This window comes from Coturnix japonica, chromosome 2 (assembly GCF_054131305.1).
Source record: "Coturnix japonica strain WE chromosome 2, WE-NBRP24, whole genome shotgun sequence".
Taxonomy (NCBI): Eukaryota; Metazoa; Chordata; class Aves; order Galliformes; family Phasianidae; genus Coturnix; species Coturnix japonica.
Window position 1 is genome coordinate 47,789,519 of NC_140664.1, and position 26,724 is coordinate 47,816,242.

The following is a 26,724-nucleotide window of genomic DNA, read 5'->3' on the forward strand; positions in this document are numbered from 1 at the left end:
TAAATCAATCTGTGATTGTAGCAGCAACAAAGCAGGATGTCCTATAAAGGACACTGTTCACTCTTCCACTTCCTCTACACATGCATAGGAGTTTGACTCTCACTTTACTCATGTGAAGACCTGTGGACTTTACCTATTCCCACATCTGCCCGTGTAATCTGTGTTAGCTGCTGATTTCTTTCTGCCATCTGTCAGTCACTTCATTTGACTTACACTCTTAACTCTGGTATTTTCTTTCTTGAACGGAATCTATCTCCTATCTTTCACATACTGCTGAATTATGGGTGCTTTTGCCTGAAACCCCCATCTTTAGATTTCTAACTTCATAGAATCATAGAATCACCAAGGTAGGAAAAGACCTAAAAGATCATCCAGTCCAACCATTCACCTATTACTAATAGCTCCCCCTAAACCATGTCCCTCAACACAACGTCCAGTCTTTCCTTGAACACCCCCAGGGTCGGTGACTCCACCACCTCCCTGGGCAGCCCATTCCACTGCCTCACCACTTGTAGAACACAGTATTTTACACATACAAGAACACTTCCAGGCAGTTTGCCAAACGTTTACAAACTGTTTCTGATCATTAAGCTTTGGAGATTCAAAGCTAATCAACCTACTTAATGACTGGATTTGCTGGATTGTTTTTCCCCTGAATCAAATTGCTCTATAATACTCGTACTACTGTATCAAATCAAAGTACTTGCATTTCCAGAGTGCCTTTATCCATGAAGCAGTTGATACTCCAGCAGTTGCTTTGAGTATCTCCACCAATGTTAATAGAGTCATGCTGAACTTCCAGCTGAAGTTAATGAAGTTACGCAGGTTTATTCAGTCAACTTGAGCACAACGTCAGCATACAGTGTCAAAAGTGGAAAACTAACCTTATTAGAGATATTTTTTCTTTCTTCTATGCTGTGGTTCAATTTAATGTAATCTACAGATAATAATGAATCCAAACATTCAAAAATAAGTATCAGTATTGCCCCGATTCAGCATGCCACTCCTCTGTATGTGATCTAGCAAATAATAAAGTGGAAATACCACTGAGTTTTCTGCCTCAGACATCACCGTGAATTGAATGTTCATTCATTCAGGTCTTCAGCTCAGCTCAGCCTGAGGTTAGATATTGCAGTCCAAATTTATGGCTCAGTGACTGGAAACTGCAAATGATCTGATGTTTCTCCAAGTCCAAGCACGCATCCCATTACCTCGCTACACGGCACAAAGTGGTTGCACTCAGTAACCGAGGGCGCTTATGTTCTCCTGCCATTGCCAATGTACTGAGCAGCGCGGTGTGCATTTGTGCGCTGCCACTCCCACCCCCTGGATGCTGTAGGAACAAGGCGGGGAGCTCCATCTGCACAGCACCCCCTGCCAGCGGCATCCAGTCACGGCGGCACGGCACTTAGTGCTGATTTACACGTGCCTTACCCAGAGCCGAAGGAGGCAGCCCTCCCTGCATCCCCGCACGAAGCTCCGCCTCCTGGCTGCGGGCGGGCGTGGCGGAGCAGGCGCAGCGCAGTGAGCGTGGCGGCCGGGCGGCGCCGCGATGTTTGTGGCGCGTAGCATCGCGGCGGATCATCGGGACCTCATCCACGATGTCTCCTTCGACTTCCACGGGCGGCGCATGGCCACCTGCTCCAGCGACCAGAGCGTCAAGGTGGGCGCGGCACTGGGCGGGACGGGCGGTCGCACGCGGCCTGCGGGCGGCGCGGCCATGGCGGGCAGGGCCTGGGGCCGCGCTGCGGAGCCTGCACGAGTCCCGGCCGCGGCCACGGCGTGATGCGGGGCTGGGTTCGCATCATGCGGCATCGCGGTGCTGCAGGGGGACGGGCTGCTCCTTCGTGAGCCTCTGCTGGGCTGCAGGGAGCGGCTGCTGTGTGCCTGGAGCTCCTCCTGTCCTCCTGCACTGACCTTGGTGCCTGCAGGGGCACTTGGAGGTGTTCAAGACCAGGTTGGACGGGGCCCTGGGCAACCTGATGTAGTAAATGTGTATGTTTGGTGGCCCTGCCAGGCAGGGGGGTTGGAACTACATGATCCTTGAGGTCCCTTCCAACCCGGGTCATTCTGTGATTCAGGGCTGTTCTCACGCATCTCTCAGCCCTCTTTCCCAGCTGCTGTTCTGTGGCATTATTTCTCTTCCTTAAACCTGCTCTCTAAGTGCACAACCAGCATCACTCAACTCTGGTAGCGTTGGGTCCTGTTGGAGCAGCTGGAGCTCTGAGCTGACATGGAGTACGACTGGGCTGTGCTCACACAAGCCGCCCTGCAGCACCCCAGTACCAGAACCCTGTGATGTGAACCCAGTATGCAAGCAAAAGGCTTCTTCTTTCTGATCATGTGTTAAGAAACAAACAAAACCATCAGTTTTTCTCAGAGAGTGGTCAGGCACTGGAATAGCCTGTCCAGGGCGGTGATGGAGTCGCCGTCCCTGGCAGTGTTCAAGAGGTGTCTGGATAGGGAGCTAGGAGATATGGTTTAGGGGTTTTTCTATAGGTATGGTAAAGGGAGGATGGTTGGACTAGATGATCTTGTAGGTCCTTTCCAACCTTTTGATTCTGTGATTCTGTGAACAGCAACAGGAAAAGAAAAAGCAACCCAGCCCCAAGGAGTGAGCCAACAGCCTTTGATCGGGCTGAGTGTGTAGAACTTGAAGCCTAAAAAGTAAGACACCAAGATGTAGGTAGAACTTCTAGAAACCACACCTTTAACCACGTAGTGTAGCTTTCCAGTTATAACAGAGTCTTTAATGAGACTGTTGAGAAGTTTTACAGCCATGTTATTTTTGATGTAGGTCCCACCCTCCACAAATGGGCCCTGCAGAACAGCAGCTGCACAGAAGTTGCAGCATTTCATGGCTGATAAGATTGGTGGCTTTTCTTACATCAGGGTAATAAACAGAGAATAGGAGGTTGCGTTACTTGTTTGTGGTTCATAGATCAATTCAGAAATATTAGAAGCAACGATAAGATCTTTTACCCCATTTTGTACCACTAGATTTGTTTTGTTTGCTGCCTTGCTTTGACTTGCAGTCACAATCCACAATCTCTGTAGATCCTCTCCCACAGAGCTGTTCTGTTCTGTCTGAGATGACAGCCAGGAGCCACGTCAACATTTGGGGACCACATCTGAGCTTGTTGGGATGGCTGCAATAACACAGTGATTTGCTACTGGGATGTAATGTCAAAATGAAGTATTGAACACTACCATAATGTCTCCTTGTGAGCAGTACGTTGTTTAAAAATGACAGACTTCACGTGATGGTTTATTTTGCAGGCGTGTGCCTGTTCTTCATATCGGTAGGAAGGAAGTTGAGTGTAGTGTAGTTGTGTCGTGTGCCAGGCAGATTATTCCACATGAGAACATCCAATAGTAATTTCCCTTTTCTGAGTGGCTGTGTTTTCTGTTATTATCTAGTGCACTTATCTACAAATTATATGATTGTCTTCTGTTTTTTTTTCAATAGGTCTGGGACAAGAGTGAAAATGGGGATTGGCATTGCACTGCAAGCTGGAAGGTTTGTATTAATAGTCATTACGCAGTAATGCTGTGATCTCTCTCTTTCTTTTTGTAGAGATTTTATACTCCATTTCTCCTGTCAAGACAGAATCTTAGTTGGCAACTATTTTTTTTTGAGTGTAGGATTTGAAAGCAATAATGAGCAGTACCTAGATGTGCTCTTCATTACCTTGTAACAGTTAAATAATAGCAAAACTTTACAGAAATTAATGAATTCAGCCATTGCTTTGAACTTTGTGTAAGAATTTAGGCACCACAGGAATGGTCACACTACTTCAGACTGCTTACTTCTGTTTTACAGCCACAAAAGTGTGTGGTAAGCCCTTCATGTTCCCCTGCAGTAACGTGTTTCTCTGTACTGTCCCATTCTGTGTTATCTTGCAGACACACAGCGGCTCTGTGTGGCGCGTGACATGGGCCCATCCTGAGTTTGGGCAGGTCTTGGCCTCCTGCTCATTTGATAGAACGGCAGCTGTGTGGGAAGAAATAGTGGGAGAATCCAATGATAAACTCCGAGGCCAAAGTCACTGGGTAAGATTTTAACGTGTTAATTACAGTTCTTACATGTGCCCATAAAAACAGTTTTGCTGTTCCTTGTTGATTTGTTTGCTTATTGTATTGGACTGAAGCTTTAAACTGTCTGAACTCCAGCATTACACAGAAGGCTGAACATGAAGTTGTTGTAAATACCGTTTGCTGGACATCTGGGAGTCTGCAACGTATTTGCTATTCCTGAAACAGACTGCAGGAGGTTTTCTTCTCTAATAGAAAGTGTCCTTGACTTTAGTTTATTTTGTTCATCTGTGGCAGTGTTCCAAAATAGAAGGAGTACTATCAGGACTTCTGGACAGACAGCAAAATGGCAACATTCAGACCAGTTAGTGTCACTAATATTGGTATTTTTAGGTGTTCTGCAAACCTGCAGACGTGAATCCCATACGTGATGGAATTGAAGTTGTAGGTATTTTATTCTTCATTCATATGAAACCATCTTGTGCCATTCTTTTTCCTCTTTGAAACTGTAGCTCAGGTTTGGAGAATAAAATGTTTTGCTCAGAAGTGGATTTTCTGGGTAGCATTTCACAGGGGGAATTTCTATAATAGTTTTTATTTTATTTTTTTTTTTTGCAGATACTCAGTCTTATAAATGTACTGTTCCTCCAGTACTGTATTCTACCTTCAGTTATCTGCAATTTTCTACTTTGTACTAAAGCTTCCCAACGTTGAAGTTTGGAAGTTTAATCTAAACAACTTCTGTTGCTCTCAGCACTTTGATATCACAGTGTGTTTGTCCTTGCTTGAAATGGCAACAGTGCAGTACTCTGTTCTTTTTCCCATTAAGTCGGTGTATAAAGTTATTCTCGTTCTGGATGGAAGAGGTAAATGATGCTATGAAGTGGTATTATCAGACTTTCACTTGCTTCTGGGCAACAGGACTAAAGTCAACAAATTAGGAAAGGCATTTCAGATGGAGACTTCCAAGGGTTTCTGCCTTTCTTTCGCAGGTAAAGAGGACCACTCTGGTAGACAGTAGGACATCTGTTACAGATGTGAAGTTTGCTCCCAAGCACATGGGTCTTATGTTAGCGACTTGCTCAGCAGATGGAGTTGTAAGGATTTACGAAGCCCCAGATGTGATGAACCTCAGTCAGTGGTCACTGCAGCATGAAATCTCATGTAAGCTAAGCTGCAGTTGCATTTCGTGGAATCCTTCAAGGTATGTTAATAAAGCTGAAGATGTTGCTTTATGACTATGTAAGCAGAAGATCCAAAATGTTCATTATGGAAGTGTTAGTTCAGGGAAGTGTTATAGAACGTCATTCTGTCCTGTGAGGTTCTATTCACATCTTAATTGCAAGTAGTGATTAACAAGCTAAAGAACTGCAACGTGCTTTCTTTATCCCACAAAACTTAGCTGAGAGTTTCCTGAGGAAAAGTGTTTATGAAGAGAGCGTTCCCATGTCTTTGCTTCAGGAAGTTGTCACCATAGGTAACAAGGATGTGCACCCTTAGCAGTGCTAGGAACCACAGGTTTTACTAACACAAAGCCTAAGGGTTGTATTATTCCTTTAGTTGTATCTTCAGGGGCTCAGTCATGATTTAACCTACTTGGTCAGAAAGAGACCAGAGGAATGTGATGGTTGGGTTATCCCCACCCTGAAGAATACATAAGTCATCTGTCCTAAAGGTTAAGAGTATAGGCTTTATCTCTACATCACCCTCAGAAGCTGTGCTAAAAGTTGATTTAAAAACTAGTACTCGTATACCTTTTGTAACTGGTTTTCCAGAATCTGAATGAAAACCCCCTAAATCAGTCACTGAGAGTACTGCATTGGATGCGGATTCTGCTATATTCCTTAGAGCAAATACTTCACTACAAACACATCTATGAATTTAATCTCGATGTCTGGGGGCATCTGTTGTCTTGAACTAAATTGTCAAGTAGTGTCCCTTAATGGTTTATCTTTATTTGTTGTATAAGGTAGACGTTCAAGAGAACAGAATTGAGGTAGTACTGATAACTATGAATAATGCTTTGTATTTCTTTCTAGGCAATCTTTTTGTTTTATATGCACGTGCGTGTCTTAAATTTTGGAAGTTACTTGTGAAATAATTAGTAACAGAATTTGTATCTTTTTACTTCCAGCTCCAGAGCACATTCTCCAATGATAGCTGTCGGAAGTGACGACAACAGTCCAAATATATTGGCTAAAGTTCAGATTTATGAATACAATGAAAATACCAGGTATGCTAAATAACAGTGTATTTGTGGGATCTTAGAATAGCTTGTAATGTCCAGCCTTCTGTTTCGTTCCTGTTGTTCCTTATGGAGTGAAGAGGGAAATAATAATACTCCTCAATTTTGTCTGTAAGGCTTTGGACAGGAGAGGCACCTCAGAATGCTAACAGATGTCGAAGGAAATGGCAGATTTTGATAATTTTATTCTGTCAGCACAGAAACTCTAGTGTTCCTACTGGAACTTTAAAGGGAAAGTGGCTTTTATTCTTCTGCTAAGTTTTTGTGCAGAATTTTGCACAAGGAATCCCTTCCGGTCACACAGCTGAATCGCCTTCACCTGTGCTCCCAGGGCTGACCAAGTCCTTTCCCCACGTGATCATCCAGTGGCTCAGGCCATGACTCAACAGGTCCCATACATTCATTGTTATGACATTAGTAGTTAATGTATCTGATGAATTCACTTTCTGAAGAAATCAGCTTGTAGTTATTAGCTGGAATGTAATTTATGTTAAAATAATTACAGCTGTGCATCGTTATGTATTCTAACCAACCACCTTTTCCCTGTTCTGTTATGTCTACTTTACATGATTAGTGAGCCTGGCAATTTTAATGGCACTAATGGTAATTTCTCATGCCCAACAGGAAATATGCGAAAGCAGAAGCTCTGATGACAGTCACAGATCCTGTGCACGATATTGCGTTTGCCCCAAATCTGGGAAGGTCCTTTCACATCTTAGCTGTGGCAACCAAAGATGTACGGATTTTCACACTAAAACCTCTAAGGTGAGCTTAAAAGGAAGACTGGAGCATGGTTCAGTATGATATAGTGCATCCTGTAGAGTCTTTCTTAGTAGTACCTGAGATGCAAAGGATAACTCTTAGTACTCCTAATGTATTATGCAGCTGCTAAATACATTTCTTGAAGGATCTAGTCCTCTTTTTGTCGTCGTATTCAAGCCAGAAGTTGTGTGCAAAACTGCCCCTCCTCTCTTTAACAGGAAAGAGCTGACTTCATCTGGAGGATTAACAAAGTTTGAAATTCACATCGTGGCACAGTTTGACAATCACAACTCCCAGGTGTGGCGAGTCAGCTGGAACATCACGGGCACGGTGCTGGCCTCCTCCGGCGATGACGGCTGCGTTAGGCTTTGGAAGGGTAAGAACTCTACAGGTCTTCTGCTTCAAGTTCATCGGCTTTGTGCTATGCTGAATGTATTTGAGGAAGTATTTTTGGTGTAAAAGGTTGTTAGATCAGTGAATGATATGTTTTTACACTGACGTTCCGGACAAAAAAGCAAATACAGTGCTGGAACATGGGAATGATTTAAGTTTCTGTGAATAGCTGTTACTGTGCTATATCTGGTAACCTTGAATTGTTTTAGCAGATCACAGCTATGTAAAATTGTCACTATTTAGAACTAATTTGTATTGAGTTGTTGTCTTTGCCTGCTGCCAAACCCTGTGAAACTGTGTTCTGTTAAAGAACAGGCAATCTGGCTTCTTCTTTTTTTCCCTTTGAGCTTTTTTGTATTTCTGTTCCAATTTCAAGCAGAGACAACAAAACTCAGGCAGTTTCCTCATCTGTTCTCAGTAGTTTCTCAGTTGGCCTATTATTAAGGATAAAGCAAACTCATTCTTACCACTGAACAAAATGTAGGTTTAAATAATGGATAGGCAGAGTATGCCAAGCAGCTAAAGGACCAGCTACTCAGAATATATATGTTGGTGCTGAAGTAGATTTCTAGTTCACACCAGATACCCAGCAGTTGAAATACCATAACTTTCAGAGTCTAACAGTTTCTGTCTGTGTACATTTGCAGCTAATTACATGGACAACTGGAAGTGTACTGGTATACTGAAAGGTAACGGGAGTCCGGTCAACGGTGGTTCCCAGCAGGGGATTTTTAACGCCTCTCTTGGTTCAGCCAATACAAGCCTACAGAATTCACTAAATGGATCATCTGCCAGCAGGTAGGCTAACTGCTAGAGGGACTGGATCTCAGCAAATGCTTTCTTCTCTGAATCTTCTTAATTTCACTTAGTTTTCATGTCTTGTATTCTTTTAAAGTGTGGTGTCACTTATTGCACGAATACTACTGCAAGCTATTCTGGCCTTGCTTTGTGTCAGTGTCTGCTATGCTAGTAGTGAGAGGAATTACCTTGTATAAACAAGCAGTGGAAGCAATGGTTTTTACTTGCAGTCTTTTTGCATTCTTAAAAACTTTCCTGAAGTAGTTCTGAATCAGGAGAAATTGATCATACTGCTTTGTAACTGCCATTTAGATGCACGTATCGAAGTTAAGCGAAAATACCAGCAATAAAATCTGTTTTTGACTGGGATAGTGTAGCAGAATGGAAGAAGGAAAAGAAAGACACTTTGTAGCATAGGTCTGCAACAAGCATAGGCTGGAGTTTGTTTATTTTACTTGCATTTTTGCAGGTGTAACATCATTTGAGTAAAAATTTGGTTTTTTTTTTAATCTTCCTTATACAAGTGGAATTGTTACTGCTTTCTATGTTTTTATTCTTTAACTGCTACTGAATAGGTGAATTAAACTGCCTTAACCAAAACCAGCTTTTAGTTTGTGTACACTCAGCTCTAGAAATTTCTGGGTCCTGCATTTGTAAGGTGAAGTGAGTACAGAGCTTTACAGGATGTGTGCCATAGAAGGGCTTGGTGTGACCAAATCCCACAGCAGAATCTTCCAGGTTCTTTGCCCTCCTCTGTTAGTTTTTCCCCAGATGCCTTCATTTCCATCCATATACAGCTACCAATGGAAATCTTTTTCTTTTAATTTAAAATGCCCATCAGTAAAGCACTAGGATAGTTTTTGGAGTGTTGCTATTCCCCCTTCTACCACCCCTGTGCAGTCCTGGCAGTTCAGAATGGCATTTCTGGCTTCCAAATCCCTAGCTCCATTGAAGAGAGAAAGGCATTCACATTTCTTCACAAGAAAAATGGAGAGCAAGAGGTGGTTATGGGACAAGCCTCCAAAGAGAAAGGAAGCCAAAATTATATTGGTCATCTGGTTCCAATCGCTACTTATTGTGTAGCAAAAAGTGCTGGAATTATTCCCATCTTGGACATGGAATATCGAAAGACATGTAGCTGTAAGAGGTCTGTGCTCCTGCAGGGAGGAGATAGAGGCCATCTTATACCTCTTCAGTACAGGGGGTGGATCCATAATCTCCTTATCTAAGCCGTGCTGCCAGAAAGACAACCATACCCCACCCCAGTGGTGCTGGTTCTCTCCCTTACATTGGTAGGAAGCCATCATGAAACTGAAACTTGTGCTGTTATTTTAGATTTCCTCCATCGCTCTGTGTTTTGAAAGTTAGGTATTGGGAGTCACTTTTGGTTTACAGAAGTAAGGCTGTGGAATCTAATCCATCCTGGGACATGTTCATAGTAAGGTGCACTTAACACGATTTCTGTTATAATCATGTTGGCATGAACTGCATAAACAGTTGCTAACTATTTCTTAGCAATTAACATTTATAGTAAAGATTTATTTACTGACATTTGACTAAATTGGTATGCTACACAATCTACTTTATAACCACAAATGTGATGTTTTGGTGTTGGTATGTTTAAACACATAAAATAGCTACGGCGTAGGCACATTGGGGTCGCTGGGAAACTGTTAAAACACAGTCACCAAAGTGGGTTCTCAGCCAAAATAGTTTCTAAATAGAAGATAGGGATTGTTGGAAAGGAGTTGGTAGGGTGATATTGTTATGCTGATATAATTATGTATGTCTGGATTTGTGATACAATTTCCCTTCTCCATCTGTATTATGTCCTTTTTAACAGAAAGCAGAGCTGATACCAAGCTAACTGGAGTAACTTTGATGTTTTGCTGCTTGTTGCATGCACACAGGAATGGAAAATGAACTCCTTTTTCCCCTCCCCAACGCCGTTTGACCTCTCCCAAGACACCAGCAGCCTGCTAACTACTAAACGCTATTCAAAAAACCTTTTTAAACCACGTTGTGTACTTTTTTTTGTACTAGGCCGCACAGTTTGATACTGTTGAAACTCCTGATAGAAAAATACTAGGAGAAGCTTTTTGTTAAAAAAAAAGAAAAGAAAAAAAAATCTTCCATCCGAGCAGTTTCTTAAAATAACTTGTCCAATGAGCTTGTTCTTGAGTCAGAATGGGAATCTTGTCCTTGGTTGGGATGGGAGGAGGGAAGTGACCATTAAAGTAACTTACATTTAAAATTGTTTTGATAACTGCTGTGTTTTACATTTCATAGTGTTTAACACTTGACTGAGATTCCTTAACATCACAGATTTGTAACTGCTTTGTAATATATGCAACTGTTAGTTTTAAAGCGAAAATTGTGCTTTGACAATTGTACAGATGGTAGCTTTTGATAGCTTGCTATTGCCTGGTTTATAACTTAGTATGACTTAAAATATGTGTTCTGTAAGTACTGTCAAGCTTTCTTCATCCTGACACAGACTTTTTCTGACGTGTTTGTATGTTCTTGTGGCGATGATTCCATGCGTAACTAAAATCCTGAGCAAACGTTTGAGCCATACGCAAGTCGAAACCAAAATGCAGCCATGTTGTGGATTGTCCGTTCATTTCATAAAGTGTACAGCTGTTCTTTGAGGCAAGTCCACAGAACTGTAAACAGACAACACCTGTAGGTATCTCATGTAGTTAGACTAAAACACACGAGCATTACGGGTAAGTTCTAATAAAAGCAGCAGAAAAATGGCGTGGTGTCATTGTGAGTCCTGGAGTCACCGGGAAGCTGAAGTTGATCCTGAGTATTTTGCAGAAATACATAAATATACACAGATTGTACTTGGCTGAAAGCAGTTATCTTCTGTAAATGTAAGCTATTAAATTTCAACTATTGTAAAAGCGATGTGATGTTTTTATGTCTGCTCTGGAAGTCCAGTGAAGTTCATCTGAATTAGATGCATCCGCAGAAAATGTACTTGACGTGATTTTTAATGTTGAACTTGTGTCGCAAACGGGGCGTTACTGAAAGCTGTTAACAGGTCACAGGAATGATGTGAGGGAGAGTGAAAGCGTGTTCAGAGATGTGTTATCAAATTATTCCAAAGCGGTTCATTCATTCTGTAAAATGTGTACTAGAATTATTATTACAGAATTCCTTCTATGAGTTTCAGGGCAAAACTTTTTTTTCTTTAAAGAACAGTTTCCAAATTTGTCTTATTTTGAATTACGAGCCTTGATTTCTGCTATTATGTTCTATTGGTTTTGGCATGGATATACTAAAGCTTTTTTTTTTGGTTTTGTTTTTCCAGCATGTCTTTTCTCCCCTTTGGTTCTCCTTGTATTTACTGCCTTTCTCTTTTTTCTTGTTTTTTGTTTTGTTTTTGTTTTTGTTTTGGTGTTTTGTTCCTGTCTTAATTGTTTCAGGTATTTCTTTCCCCCTCTGGATTCCCCACGGGCTGGATCGAGATGGTCCAGTCACGCCCAGCTCCTTCCTCCTCCTCCTCTGATAGAGCACTCTTGCGATGCTGACACTGCCAACCTCCAGTATCCTCACCCTCGCAGACGATGTGTATCTCGGCCTCTTAATTTATTACCTGAGAATGAAGGGGTTTAGCACGTTACTTTGAATAAATGGTAAAGGGCCTTATACTGATGTTTGTGAATGCTTCCATTTCCGGCTGCTTTTGTGTTCCTTCTGTCCTCCAGAAGATTTAAAACATTTGGGGTCTTCATGCATGTTTTGCGAAACAAATTGCGGCATTTGGAACAGTTATTTGTGTGCATCAAAGGAACATGTCACAGTTGAAAGACTTCAGATTAACAACACGTGCAAATGTGAACCTTATGGAGTAGCCAACTTCAAAGTGCCTGCCCTGTTGGTTTTGTTTTTCCCTTTTCTTTTTGGAATCAGTTTATCATGCTCTTGAATTTTTTCTTTCATATATTGCACTGAGAAATGTGAAGTGCATTCCCAAACTTAGACATATCTTCAAGAAGTGGTTGAATAACTGAAGGATGACATTGGATCAACTCGTAAAAGAAACAGAACCATTCCTGTGTATACAGCAGCAAAATGCAATTTGGAATGTTGGGTTACTTTAAAAGAAATTCCCATCTTGCCATATAAATATTTAAATTTTATAATTGTGGTTGACTAATAAAATTATTTTGAAAGCGGTGTTAGTATATTCTTTCTTGTAATGGAGTGGAGCTGTTTTTAACTGGGATTTTGGGTTCGGATGTCCATTCTCCTATATTTGGGTTTAAGAAGCCGTGCCCTTCTGGATGTGCATTTGGATAGTAAGTTTTTCTACTGCACACTGAACTCATTGACATTTCTTACGGATGCGCTGGCAGTTTACAGACTGTTACAGATGTCAGATTTCAATTCCACCAGCCTCAGATTTCCAAGGATTGGATAGTTCACTTAGGACACTGAAGAAACAGTTACGACTTAAAAGCCTCCTTTTTGATGGGTCAGCATGGGAATAGCGTGGCTGTGCACTCCGCATACTGGCATTGACTCAGGGCTGGCAGCAGGAGGATAAAGCAGGACCATTAGCGCGTGGAGTTTCAATGGAGTAGCATTACCGTAGGAGGTGACGTGGAGCTGGTTCAGCAGATTGAATGGGGAGGAGAGATAAATGGGCTCTGTGCCACACAAACCTAAACTATCAGTGTATTTCCTGGCAGTTCTTGCTCTTGATACTACCACATGCTTCAGAATGGGCTTTTGTGACTTTCCAGACTAGATCACTAGCATAAGGTAATCACAGGGCAACCTGCATTCTTCAGAAGTTGCTCTGGATATCCCTTGCTTTCTAAAAGCTATATTTACTCATAAAACCTTAAGATATTTTGTTCAGATCCATCACGTTTGTTTCTTGGTTGTCTCTGATGAGTCTAATTTTCATTTAGCTGTAAGAGGTAGCTATACTGTGAAGGAGTGCTTGCTGACTGAGCATGGAGGTAGGGTGCCAAGAGGTTTCAGCCAGCAGGAATAGAACTGTGGGAAAAAAGAGGAGGTTTAGTAAAAGCCTTTTTATCAAGAAGTTTTTTTTAATGTTTCTTTTTCTTCTTGAAACCATGCTGTACTTTGCATGGTAAACAACCGAAATGTTATGCGATTGAAAATAAGACAAACATGGAGATATTAAATAATAACATTACAGTACAGGAATAAGTTTTATGAATTAAACAAACAGAAAACCTCTTACACTGGACTGGAATTAGTTCCTAAAACTTGAGAACATTCTGGATATGCAAACAGCAAAATACACTTTTCAAGGTTTAAGCCATTTGCAGAATTTCCCTTGCCCCTTTAAAAAATCACATCTTGTGATACAGCAATTAGTCTGTTCTTTACTGCTTTTCTTATTGTATCAGGGAAAACCAGCGCTCCTTCCTATGAGCAGCACCTGCTGGCTGTGCCAAGTTAATTGTGTCTTACACCCTCTTACGTCTTTGTGCTAATGTCTTGTTTTCTATCCTAGAAGGAACTCCTCTTTGCTCTCTGGGGACTTTCCATGCACAAGCTTTTCCTACGGGACTTCCTCAACAGACTGGATGTTCACTGGGTATGCCAGACTGACTATAAGCTGGCTCCATGGTCTGTGATGCAAATGGTCTTTGAACTGAGACTGTTGTGTATTGCCCCCACACTTGGGATTGGATTGGGGAGTGCTGTAGGGACATTTTGTATATTAACGTGTATATTTGTAGTAACCCATAAGATTTAATAATACATGTGATATATATATATATATACTTGCTGATATTCCTGATGGCTGCTATACTATTATTGTATATGTGCTTAATTTTCTGGTAATAATTTCTAATAGCTTGATAAATTATTAATTAAAAGTGTACTTGCTAGAGGTGATTTGTTTATATGTACAAAGAAAACAAAAGGAATTAAAGCCTCCATGTCCTTGTGCATTATGGAATTATACAAACCTACTGTCAAGATGCCCATACACCCTCAGGCTGGGTAACCCTTCATGACACATGGGCACATTATTTTCTTGTACTGAACATGTTTTATTGTTAGATATCCTGATTAATTGCAGTGACCCTACTCAGTGATGGGAAAATGCTGTTCACATTTTCAGTGCAAATGAATCATGTTTCCACAGGCCTGGCCAAGTACTTTGACTTCAGCAGATGAACTATATCTGTTTTGTGGCTGATGCCTTTCAGGTGCCTGCCATTTTGCACAGGTGTCTCTCCAAATGATGATTTTCTCCTCCACGAATTCCAGATCTTCTTTCTCTAATTTGCCTTTATTCATCTCATTCTTCCATGACTCAAGATAATAAACTGTGCTTACATGCAGGACCTGGGACAAGGAATAGCAGAACCCCCAGGATGGAGACCCTTACCCTGTACTGTTTTCTGCATGCTAGCAACACAATTCAGCCTGAACTTCAGGACTGTAAGTTTTAGGGCTTTGTTGCTTTAACATAGTAGCCTGGAGGTGTTTCTTTTACTGTCTGTCATTGTTTTGACTGTTTTGAACTTATTTGGGCACAGTATGAGGTCCCGATGCTGCTGTGTGTGTGGTTCTCCAGAGCACAAGTCTGATGAGGAGTGGCTGAGGTAGCTGGGATTGTTCATCCTGGAGAAGAGGAGGCTCAGAGAAGACCTCATTGCACTCTACAGCCTCCTGAAGGGAGGTTGTGCTGAGGAGGGATTTGGTCTCTTCTCCCAGGCAACAAACAGGACCCAAGGAAATGGCCACAAGTTGTACCAGAAGAGTTAATAACCTTAATAATTTTAGGATTTTACAGTTTCATTCTATTGTTTTTGCAATCCCCAGACCAGGAATATAACGTAAGTGCATTGTAAGATCTGGAACAACAGCAGCACCCTCCTGACGTCCTATAGGCATACAGCCCCTCGTGTGGAAAACATGACCTTCACACCCTCTGCTTACAACAAAACGTGGCTTTTATGCTTCAAAACTGAAATCAGACCTTCCACGGACTGTATAGGATCTTCTTATCATCCAATATCAATAAAATAAAGCGTTTCACATAACAACAGCACGGCAACAGCAGACTCCTAACACAAACACTGTAACAGCCCTCGCTGTGAGGGCAGCCTCCTCCCGCCTAACGGCCAACACCGCGCCTCAACCCTCTCACCCAATCAGCGCTCCCCGCTCCAACCTTCTCCTTTCCACGTCTCCCCGCTGCTCGCCCCGCCCTCTCCCCCTATTGGCTGCCGGCGGGGCGGGGCGGGGTGAAACGCGCGCGCGGGCTTCTCGTTGGGGTCAGTGTGGAGCAGCTCCGCCGCGCTCCAGGTGAGCGGGGGCGGCTTCTGTGGGCGCTGTGGGGCCGGGCAGGGCCGGGCCAAGGCAGAGTGAGCGGCAGTTTGAAGTTGTGGCTGTTGGGCGGCGGCCGCTGCTCTCACTCGGCTCCTTCCGCTGCTCAGGAAACAGGCGGCGGGACGCGGCCCTGCTGCTTCGCTTCGGGAAATAGGGTCCCGGCCTGCGGGGTGGTGAGCGCTGTGCGGGTCGTTGGGTCCGGGAGGTGGGAGATGGTGCCGGGTCGGGGCCTCCCGCCTGGAGCTGTGGCCGCAGATGATCGCGTCACGGAGTGCTCGGCTCCCCAGGTGGCTGCTGCTGGGGGAATGTCGTAGGGCGGCCTCGCTCCAAGCGGCTTTGCGGGCTAAATATAGGCTGGCACCCCGAGCGGCGTCGGCGCCGCGGCTCTTTTTAGGAAGTCGAATGGGGCGGTAACAAAAGTGCCCTGAAAGGTTGGCGGAGTTGGCGATTCGCTCTTAAACGTGTACGTGCTCCGGGCGGTTTAATGGCCAAACAGCGTCGACCGCTGCGTTTAGGTATCGTTTGTGAGGCTGTTACGTGAGTTAGGTAATTATATGCTCTTTTACTTCCAGATGCTGTTGGACCAGGGCTGACTGTTCCGAACAGGGTGTTGCTTTAGGCAGATTGCATAGCGCTATGGAAAGCTTCAGAAACATTGCCGATGAGACCTTTCCCAGCTTCCTGGGCAGTTCACTGAATAGCAGTGCCAGCGTCCTTGTGGAAAACGTCACCATTTCCTCCAACCCCGGCTTACCTGTTGCAGCTTCCACTGTTGCCAAGAACAAAATAGGCCCTGACAGCAGGTGAGGCCCTTGTTCAGTTCTATTTAATAGTCTTATAAGTTGTCTGGTTTGACCCATTTAATTTGGAAAGGAAAGATTATTGCCACTTAGTAGATGATTACACTGCTTACTAATTAATAGAGTGTGATTGTATTAACAGTGAAAAATCTAGATGAGGTTCGTAACTCATAATCTAGCTAATTTTTCATTAAAGTCATTCTGTAAAAGAATAATTTGATTTTTAGAATGAAAAGATAACAGTACTTGAAGGGAGTGTATAAACAGGAGGGGGAATGGCTGTTTACATGGGTGGGTAGTGATAGGACAAGGGGATGTTTAGGTTAGATGTTAGGAGGAGGTTTTTCACACAGAGGGTGGTGACACTGGAACAGGTTACCCAAGGAGGCTGTGGATGCCCCATCCCTGGAGGCATTCAAGGCCAGGCTGGATGTGGCTCTGGGCAGCCTGGGCTGGTTTTTGGTGACCCTGCACATAGCAAGGGGTTGAAACTAGATGATCTTTACGGTCCTTTTCAACCCAGGCCATTCTATGATTCTATGAACATTTGAGCTTAATTTCATTCTTTACCTTGAGTGTACTCTAGCCATTCAGAAAATATGTTTAAAAAATGTGTGTACTACATTAAACTACCTAAATCTCTCGCATTTTAGAAAGGGTAATGTAAAAGGAGTGTGATGGACACCAGTTAAATTTTAATACAGTGTATAACGATGTGTTCAACAAGGGTTAGTACCAACAGTGACAATTGAAACCTTTGTTTACATTACTGCTTTCCCATTATATACAGTAAGGTCAGACCGTTAGGGCCTATCTTCAGTGTGCATTCCAAAAGTGGCAGTAGCCATAGAGAATAAGAACGTGGTCGTTCTCTGAAGAACTTTAAGAGGAGGAGGCTCAGGAAGGACCTTATTGCACACTACAACTTATAACTCCCTGAAAGGTGGTTATGGTGAGGTGGGGCTTGGTCTCTTCTCCCAGGTAACAGCAATAGGGTGAGATGGAATGAACCGAACTTGCACCGGAGAAGGTTCAGGTTGGATATTAAGAAGAAATTTCTTCTCAGAAAGAGCGGTGAGGCAGTGGCACAGGCTGCCCAGGGTAGTGGTGGAGTCACCATTACAGAATCACACACAGAATCACAGAATGACCCGGGTTGGAAGGGACCTCAAGGATCATGTAGTTCCAACCCCCCTGCCTGGCAGGGCCACCAAACATACACATTTACTAGATCAGGTTGCCCAGGGCCCCGTCCAACCTGGCCTTGAACACCTCCAAGGACGGGGCATCCACAACCTCCCTGGGCAGCCTGTTCCAGGGCCTAACCACTCTCCTAGTGAAGAACTTCCCCCTAACATTCAACCTAAATCTTCCCTCTTTTAACTTAAAACCATTTCCCCGTGTCCTGCTATTGTCAGCCCTTTCCAAGAGTTTACTCCCCTCCTGGGTGTAGGTTCCCTTCAGGTATTGAAAGGCTGCAATGAGGTCACCCCGCAACCTTCTCTTCTCTAGGCTGAACAAACCCAACTCCCTCAGCCTGTCCTCATAGGGGAGGTGCTCCAACCCCCTGATCATCTTTGTGGCCCTCCTCTGGACCCTTTCCAAAATCTCCATGTCTTTCTTGTACTGAGGGCTCCACGCCTGGACACAGTACTCCAGATGGGGCCTCATAAGAGCAGAGTAGAGAGGGACAATTGCCTCCCTATCCCTGCTGACCACCTCTCTCCTCTCACACCATTCCTGGAGATGTTCAAGAAACAATCTGGTGTTGCACTGAGGGACGTGCTTAGTGGGCATGGTGGTGCTGATTTGTGATCAGACTGTATGATCTTAGCGATCATTCTTAATGAGCCTGTGATCCTATTTTCAAAAGACTGGAGAATGTTCTGGATACAAATACATACCTTTCTATGCAGATTGGCTAATAAATGCAGAACTACTCAAGTAATTCAACACACAGGAGGTCAGTGATTGCCTGAGAACTGAAATTAGAAAGGATTTTATTTGATCACAAAGTAGAGGTGCTTATTAGAACAATTGTGTTTTCCCTCCCCACCTCCACAGGCTTTCTGATATCCGGGCATCTTATTTAGAAGATGGAAAGAACTCACCTCCATCCCTATCTTCTCAAAGTAGCCAGTCGGATCCTGAGCCAGCGGGGAGGCTTGCCATCAGTTTTCATGATGACGTGTGAGTGAGGCTGTTAAACTCATTCTTTCCTAAAATGTGTATTTCATCACAGTATTTAGATTTGTATAAGCGATGAGCTACTCATGGAATGTGTTTGGACTTTGAAACTTGTCAGCCATAAAAACCAAGCTAAATTGGGTCTCTGATAGTAATGTATCCTCCTGCCAAATGTCCTGTTCTCTGCATTTTAGACTTTTCTAATTTAAATAAAGCTAATGTGTAATGTAAAAATATTTTGCTTCACTTGATGTGGAAGCTTTAACATCATATGAATTAGCCCAGTAAGGTAATCACGTATGAGGCTACCAGAAGTGAAAAGTAAGTTTTGAGCAGAATTAGTGAAATTCTTTATAGTTCTGTTCAGTAGCAGCTTTTGTAAATTATGTTCTTTATATTTCAGGTCCAATTTAATGATATGAACAGCCTGCTGGTATTTATGGGTTTAGGAAAATCCTGTTTAGTTTCTATTTTACTCGCTGTCAGTTGGATCATGGAATTTTCCCAGCAGGAACCTCTTCCCCTTGGGCTTTCCTCTCTGCAAAAATGAAGAGGAGACTAATAGGGGATAAAACAACAGCAACAATAAAAATAAGAGGGGGTGGGGGTGGGGAGAGCACATATTAGCATTAAATAGCTCTAAGTGCTTCTCTGGGATGTTTGGGTTGTGAAACAGCAGCCCTTGTAATCTCGATGCTATTCCTCTATTAAAAAATGATGGGTGATATGTTTGTAGAATTTGTTAATGGGAACAACCAAATTCCAGGGGATGAATGTGGGAAAACTTCTCATATCTTTATGCAGAGAGATGTTGTATGCTGATGTTGATTACATATAATTATACTATTTTAAACTGAAATAATTCTCTTTTTAGGGAAGTTGCTACACAGGTTAAAGAACCTCAACCTGCAATTATTAGTCTGAAGGAATCCTATTCATTGCCTGGAAATCAAGTCCAGAATGTCGTTAGGCATTCACATTGCAGTCAAGGTACTTTACTTGAGGTATTACCACTTGAACGATTGGAAGGTATTAAACTTTAAGAAACATTACACACTTATTCTCAGTGTAGTTACTTATTATAGAGTAGTTGTGGAGTTCTTAACCTTTTCAGTGCAAAGGTTAAGAACTTCCCTCCCTTCCCTCCCTCCCTGTAATGTATGGAAAAGTTGTCTGGAATAGTGTGAATGGAACAGCAGAAGCAGAACAGTGTTCTGTAACTTGTTTTAAGAGTTCAGATACTGATGTTAACTATACACGAGGGGGAGGGATTCTAATGTGATTATATTCTTTTCGGTCCTTCAAATAAGTAGGCTTCATAAATTCTTCTGGTCATTACCTTCTTCAAAGCTATCTGCGTTTTTGTGAGGTAAGGATTCATAATTCAGTAGACAACACATTCTGTTAGGAAGTGCTTGGTTTGTAATATAAAGGGAACTTGATAAGCCACTGTTATCATTAAAGCATTGTCTTCAGTCATTTCTTATTGTAGGCTTGAAGTGACAGTAACTGTAGCAACAAGGTGCTTTGGAAAACTGGGAGTGCCTTGTTTGGGCTTGATCCTGAGCAGTGCCACTTGGATATCCAGTTTTAAGTTGTGCTTTATTCAAGGCTTAAGTTTGTAGCCTGGAAACCACTTTTTGTTCCCATTTGCTTATTAAAAATTACAAACCTTTTTGGCTAACATCTGTATGTTAGATGTTAACTCTGTCTTGTGGGACATATCACAGAATCACAGAATTGTAGGGGTTGGAAGGGACCTCTAGAGATCATCGAGTCCAACCCCCCTGCCAAAGCAGGCTCCCTACACCACATCACACAGGTAGGTGTCCAGGCGGGTCTTGAATATCTCCAGAGAAGGAGACTCCACCACCTCCCTGGGCAGCCTGTTCCAGTGCTCCGTCACCCTCACTGTAAAGAAGTTCTTCTGCACATTCGTGCAGAACTTCCTATGCTGTACTTTCATCCCATTACCTCTAGTCCTATCCCCACGCACTACTGAAAAGAGACCAGCCTCACCACTATGGCTCCCACACCTCAGGTATTTATAAAACTGGATCAGGTCCCCTCTCAGCCTTCTTTTTTCAAGGCTAAACAGACCCAGTTCCCTATGTCTCTCATAGGGGAGCATATGATTTGGTTATGGGAGAATACAGTAGAAAGGTGGAAGTTGCTTATGAATGATTTTAAAAAAAGAGAATGACTCAACAGTGAAATGCAACAGTGAAACATAACGCTCGTTTTGGCTTCTGTAATGAGCCACTATCTTCTTCATGGTGCTTAGTAGAAATCCTTCAGGCAGTAATTGTCTTAGATACTGTTTACAGTTCTAGTCCTGTTGAAGCCTTGCCTTTTTAATTGTTTCTGAAATGCTTTTGATTATTCTTATATGAACACAGAAACTTTGGCCTTGTTATAACATGTACATTTCAAGAGACTGTCCTATAGAACTGTTATTACTTAGTATGTTCTCATGTTATGCTACTAAAATACTGATCTTACTATATTCTTTTGTTCCAGATTTACCATCTGGAATACGTTTTCTTCCAGACAGCAAGGATAACAAGGTAAAAATTTTTCTAAGTACAGAAAAATTAAAGATATCCTAACTATAATCTTGTATGAGGCTTCTCTCTTGGAAAGGATATTAAACACTGTTAATTGTTTAGCTTTTTATACCTGCAGGCTGCAACAGTTTGTCGTGTCTCATTTTGCCTGTTTTCCACATCACCTAATTAGCACCACGGGAGCATGACTCCACCTGATCTCTCTGTTGTGAAAGCTGTTGTTTATTCCTACCCTGTGCTGCCTGCTCATTCTTTATCCACATATGAATCTTTTTATCACCATCACCATTGTAGTTTGCCCCAATGAAGAGCCTTGGAGGAACCTTTTAGAATGCTTTTGGATGTTGAAGTATGCTATCAGTCTGATTTGTGATGTCTCTGTACTTGTTAATTGCTTCAAGGAATGTTAGTTCGTATGACTTATGCAACATTCCCAATGTAAGCTGCACCATTTCTAAGATCTCAGTCTTGTTGCACCTGGATATTTTTTTCCTTTGTTTCCCATGGCTGGCAAACAGCTGCATCAGGTATTAGCAGGTCTGTGCTTCAGCTGCTTTCTGCTGTTGTAGAGAAGCTGATGCTTTTGGGTGCATATGGGAATATCTGGAGATATTCAAGACCCGCCTGGACACCTACCTGTGTGATGTGGTGTAGGGAGCCTGCTTTGGCAGGGAGGGTTGGACTCGATGATCTCTAGAGGTCCCTTCCAACCCCTACAATTCTGTGATTCTGTGAATGAGAGCTCACAGCCCTTGTAGAAAATGCACCTCAGGCTGCAGCCAGATGCTGTCAGATGCTTCTTGATGTGTCAGCTGGTATTTACTAAATTCTTTTAGTTTACTTTCATTTGATCTGTGTGTACATGTGTGCGTGTTTTATGGGCCACAGGGGCCTGTGACTTGCAGTGGAATGCTCTCTGTCATTGAAAAGTAGTACCTCTCTTTCAAAACAGGTCTCCCCCTTTCTGAACTTTGATTTTTTGCTACCTGTCAGAGATGAAACAATGTGAAACTAAATCCAAAGTAGGCACTGCGTTACTATTTTCTTAAACAAAAACTAACAACAGGGGTTTGATTTTGGTGTATGAATTGTGAAGAAGCATTGCTTTAGGATTATAGAAACCTATTGTGAGTTTCCTACTCTGTACTTTAAGATGAAGGATTTTATGTATTTATTTTCCCTGATGAACCCCTTAATGCAGAAGTTCAGTATTTTGGTTCTGAGATCTTTAAAGTTATTCAGGTGGTTTTTCCCTTTGGTGATTTCTGTATTTCTTGCATGTATCCATTGTGGAAGCTGGCAGGCAAAATCCATTGGTGCAAGAATAGTTCCTGGGATGAGGAAGAAGGAATGGGAGAGTTTTAAGATGTTACTTAAAAAGGGATTTATACAACAGCTGATCGTTCACAGGTGGATTTACATATGGATGTTTCTCACAGGTTACTCCATCTGAACCTTCAGAAAAAGTGGTGGAAACTGGAACCTCAAGTGATCATCTTAGCGTTAGCCTTTCCAGTTTTTTGGAAAATGAGAAACTCTCTTCCCTTTCAAGCTTAGGAGGAGATTCCACAGGTAAGGCTATTTGTAACTTTATAGCTTTCTCTGGGTAGTTGCGTGTAGGATTTTGACACAATGTTGCTACCTGCTTGAGGAGAAATGTATTACTTAAGCATAATTCTGTATAAAATATTTGATCAAAAACTTGTGTTGGGAATATTAAAGAAAACCCCATTTATTTTGAGGTGGAAAAGCAGGATCATTCTGCTCTGCCTGTATGAATGTGTCTTGTATTAAAGATGATGGAGCTGCTCTGATAGTCTGCCAGGTGATTTATGAAATACCTCTAAAGGGTGAATGGGATGTTTTCTTTTGTTTCAATAGATGATGATATTGATGATGAAGAGTTCTTTGACAACCAACTGGAAGCTTATTTCGAGCAGCTGATACCACCTGACATGACCAGAGGAGACAATGACATAGGGAAGCTTTCAGAATGCTGTGCAGCGCTGAAGCTTTCTGAAAATGACTTTCTTCAAGTAAGTTTAAAGTGGAGTTCCAAACTCAGAATTCCTCATAGCTCTGAAACATGGTAGTGTTGTTGAGAATTGTTTGCCGGGGTAGACTAGATATTCTTTCAAGACAAACCCAAACACTATTCTATTCAGCAGACAGCCCTAAGCAAAGGACTCTTGTTAAAAATGTTTGGTGTTTTTTTTGTAATTGATAGCAAATACAGCTCTAAGCAGGAAACAAAGCACTACGAATGAGATTCTGACTTTCTTTTCCCTATGTAAGATTTTCCCGAGGAGAAAAATAAGAGGAACAAGAGAAGCTAAGTAGTATAGCTGTGTTTCTATTTATTATCTTATAGTGCTGAGCTAGCAGCTGATAAATATGCTTATTACAGAAGATCTTGCTGATTATGAGAAAAGGTATGGGGGAATTAGGTAAGGAGTTGGCTGTCCCAAGAGACATTAATCTGGAAGGCTTGCAGAAAAGCTCAAGTGTTTCCTGTTATGCTGTTGTCTTTATTTAGGCCTTCATTTGGATTTTCTACATTCATCTTTGTTGTGTCCTCCTCCTTTCTCCCAATAAGCAGTTCCAGACCCTGTGCAGTCAGTTTTGTTACCCAAGCACTAAGGCTGGATTACTGTCTGTTCTCTGATAGGATGGGAGACTCGTCCTTGGGTTAATAACTAATGTATTATCAGTGGTATTTCGTGAAGATGGGCGTTTTTCTTGCTGGACTACTTAAGACTTCATTTCTTAGGCCTTGTTATTATAAGTATGCTTTTCAGATAAAATATAATTTCTATTTCTAAGCTGTAGGATAACAAAAAAGAAGAGTAACCTTGAGCAGCACCTTGTTTAAGTATCTGTTAGGATATCAATGCAATATTGATATCCTGAATTGCTAGCTTGACTTTTAGAGTAAAGTAGCAGTAAGGTAGGATGCAAGTCAGCAGTTGCTGCAGTAAGAGCTAGCCTGTGCTTGACAAGTTTAGTCTGTGCTGCAGTTCACTCTAACATTTCTGGGGCTACTTTTTAGAGTTCTGGATCATGTATATATGGGTTTGAGCTTACTGCATCTCTGAGGTGTTGCCTTGAATGAATTATGATGCACCTTCTATAACTTGCTTCCTCTCTCAACTGTTCCCACTGATGATACCAGGGATTATGAGGGGTTTGTTGGTAAGCATTTGGAACCCTCCTCGGGTCCAATAGGGGAAACAATATTGTTGGTAACCAAGCAGATACTCCTGCTTCACCTTGGCTGTAGCTGGGCAGTGGGGTCGTTGCCAAAAGGTTCTGAGTTGGAATTTGCATTCAGTGATAGATACAGAGGAGAAATAGCACAGTGCACTTGTAAAAGAAAATGAAATAACAGTAGGAGTGAAAAAGATGTCTCATCTTCTTGCTCCGTATGTACTGAAGGCAAATTGGTGGACTGGCATAGCCAGCAGTGTGTTTTATTTTTCTCTTCAACACTGTGGATGTGGTGTAACTTAAATTTTTTAATTTTTTATTTTTAAAGGAGGACTTCCAAGATCCTGATACTTTTCAGGTTGTGTCAGGAGCAGACTCAGGAAGTGTTCATGATGAAGATTCACAAAATCAAGGGATAACTGAGTGTCCTGTGCAAACAGAAAAACTGCCCAGAGCAATAAGACAACTGGTATGGAGTTGTCGTTTATATATATATGTAGAATAAGGCTAGCGTAAAATTAATATGGTTGTACTTTTGAGAACTTAGAAGAGGTTGAACTAACAATCCAAACTTTCTTTATGACAGATGGATAATAAGGCTTTGTTTTTTGAATATGTTTTTCAGCCATTGTCAACTTTGGCTATTTTGTACCTGGAACTATTAACACGAGCAATTAACAAATGCAATTCTGACACCTAAGAACTGTTAATTTTTTTTTTCCCCTAAGAATTCCATGACTAGCAGAGATGTACTGGAATCCTGCAGTGCTGCTGAGTTACATTTAGATTCTCTGTATCTTCAGTGCATTGGCAGCCATGCAGCTGATGGTGCTCTTTCCAAGCAAGAAGTGTGGTCCTCTGGGCATCATTCTGCTGCTTCTGATGGTGAAGTACTACATCCAGCAGAAGGGTTTCTGGAGCACTACACTGATACAAGAATTCCTATAAAGGCAGATGCATCTGGGGTAGCTGCAGCTTCAGCTGGATGTGAGGTTGGCCTCTCTGATACTTACTTGTCTCCAACTGCAGACAGCTGTCAGAATAAAAGTTCAGCTACAACAGACACAGGTATGTTGTTTTCAATATAACCTAACTATACCACTGTTGCATGGAAAAAGAAATAAAATTGTAAGCTGTGCATTTTTCTTTAGTAAAAAAAAAAAAATCCACAATTTCTTTATAAACAAGAAATATGTAACTTGAGTAAGTTGTTTTTGTTTTTATAAATTACTGACTGATGGATATTGCAGACTGTTGCTTCTTTTGCAAAGCTGCTGCAACTTGTAATTGCAGCTACTTGATCTGCAGTAACTTGTTGCTGGCCTTCAGCGAGTGGACTCATTTAAACTGAAGACATTTTGCCATGTTCCTTTTATCTTAATATTTCATGCATCATTTGTTGTCCTTTTCAGGTGATGCACCACATAGCGTTGTTTATCAAAACGAAGAAGGCAAATGGGTGACTGATCTTGCTTACTATACTTCATTTGATGAAGAACAAGATTTAAACCTGTCTGAAGATGATAAAATAAATGAGTTCATAACTGGATGTATGTAATCTTTCTCCATTTTAGTTAGCTATTGCTATCTGGATGTGTTTAAAAACCATTTGGGTGTGGTGCTCGTGATTTAACGGAGTGTTGTTAGATAGGGTAGTATGGTTAGGTTGTGGTTGGACTCAGTTTTTAAGGTCTTTTCCAACCTGAGCAATTCTATGATCTGTATTATAGTATTAAGGAAACTTTTGCTCCTCCTTGTATTTTATTCCACTTTAAAAAAATAAATAGTACTTACTATTGCAAAGGCTTTAGATACTAAAAAAATGTGTTCTGAACAACTGTCCTACTGTACAGATTTAAGCACTGTATGCTTAGCCAGGTCTCTTCTTGTTTCGAAAGCTGATGTATGGATTGTATTCTAAAGATGTCTGCTCAAGGTTGCTCTCTTTCAGAGAGGATGATGTGTAGAATTGTTTATTATGAACACAAGGTCAAGCAGGGTTGTTGGGTTGAAACTGTTTATCAACATCGTGTGGGTTTCTGTTGGAACAAATAAGATTGTGTGCTGGAAAATTCCCTACTTAATATGTTAGCAAAGCAGAACTCCATTATTTTTCACATAGCAGGGTATTTCAGATACCTGGCTGTATCTCAGACTCGAGTTATCAAATAATTTAGGATAGTTGTCTACTGAAATTTTTTCCAAGGCTCATGAGCTTTTTCCTTACCTGATGGTTTTAAAAGAAATGATGCTTTCCACGTGATTAGATTCAGCACGGATGGCATTTTTCTCTCAGCTGATTTGCTTGTCTGTGATGTTTGTGTGATTCTTGACAGCTGAGAGATTTTATTTATAGGGAAAGAAAGGAAATGTTACATCTGATGCTGCTGAG

At 41.8% G+C, this 26,724-nt stretch overlaps 2 protein-coding genes across 13 annotated transcripts in view; both read left to right on the forward strand.

The window, feature by feature from the left end:
* The first annotated feature begins 1,502 nt into the window (after positions 1 to 1,502).
* Positions 1,503 to 12,421, forward strand: SEH1L (SEH1 like nucleoporin). Of its 3 annotated transcripts, none has more exons than XM_015855299.3 (9): positions 1,503 to 1,663; positions 3,470 to 3,520; positions 3,907 to 4,053; positions 5,028 to 5,239; positions 6,170 to 6,268; positions 6,905 to 7,045; positions 7,261 to 7,418; positions 8,083 to 8,233; positions 10,077 to 12,421. In XM_015855299.3, the coding sequence occupies exons 1-9, from the start codon at positions 1,553 to 1,555 to the stop codon at positions 10,087 to 10,089; spliced, it is 1,083 nt and encodes a 360-aa protein (XP_015710785.1). In that variant the 5' UTR covers positions 1,503 to 1,552; the 3' UTR covers positions 10,090 to 12,421. The 3 variants fall into 3 exon arrangements, with proteins under 3 accessions (XP_015710785.1, XP_015710786.1, XP_015710784.1); XM_015855300.3 differs by having other exon boundaries at positions 10,144 to 12,421; XM_015855298.3 differs by having other exon boundaries at positions 11,668 to 12,421.
* A 2,997-nt stretch (positions 12,422 to 15,418) lies between these two features.
* Positions 15,419 to 26,724, forward strand: part of CEP192 (centrosomal protein 192) — a 53,788-nt gene continuing 42,482 nt past the window's right edge. For 3 of the 10 annotated variants that reach the window (XM_015855293.3, XM_015855295.3, XM_085539762.1), the window contains exons 1-10: positions 15,419 to 15,547; positions 16,144 to 16,374; positions 18,436 to 18,561; positions 19,433 to 19,587; positions 21,079 to 21,125; positions 22,565 to 22,697; positions 23,007 to 23,161; positions 24,661 to 24,801; positions 25,061 to 25,400; positions 25,745 to 25,882. In XM_015855293.3, coding sequence (XP_015710779.2) covers positions 16,208 to 16,374; positions 18,436 to 18,561; positions 19,433 to 19,587; positions 21,079 to 21,125; positions 22,565 to 22,697; positions 23,007 to 23,161; positions 24,661 to 24,801; positions 25,061 to 25,400; positions 25,745 to 25,882 — 1,402 coding nt within the window. In that variant the 5' untranslated portion in view covers positions 15,419 to 15,547; positions 16,144 to 16,207. The remainder of the gene's footprint in view (positions 15,548 to 16,143; positions 16,375 to 18,435; positions 18,562 to 19,432; positions 19,588 to 21,078; positions 21,126 to 22,564; positions 22,698 to 23,006; positions 23,162 to 24,660; positions 24,802 to 25,060; positions 25,401 to 25,744; positions 25,883 to 26,724) is intronic. The other 7 variants (XM_015855297.3, XM_085539758.1, XM_015855296.3 and 4 more) reach the window with 4 other exon arrangements.

Coding starts and splice junctions, on each gene's coding strand:
- SEH1L (XM_015855298.3), top strand. CDS start 1,553: ATGTTTGTGGCGCGTAGCATCGCGGCGGATCATCGGGACCTCATCCAC. Junction 4,054..5,027: donor TCCGAGGCCAAAGTCACTGG/GTAAGATTTTAA, acceptor TTTCTTTCGCAG/GTAAAGAGGACCACTCTGGT. Junction 7,046..7,260: donor TTCACACTAAAACCTCTAAG/GTGAGCTTAAAA, acceptor TCTCTTTAACAG/GAAAGAGCTGACTTCATCTG.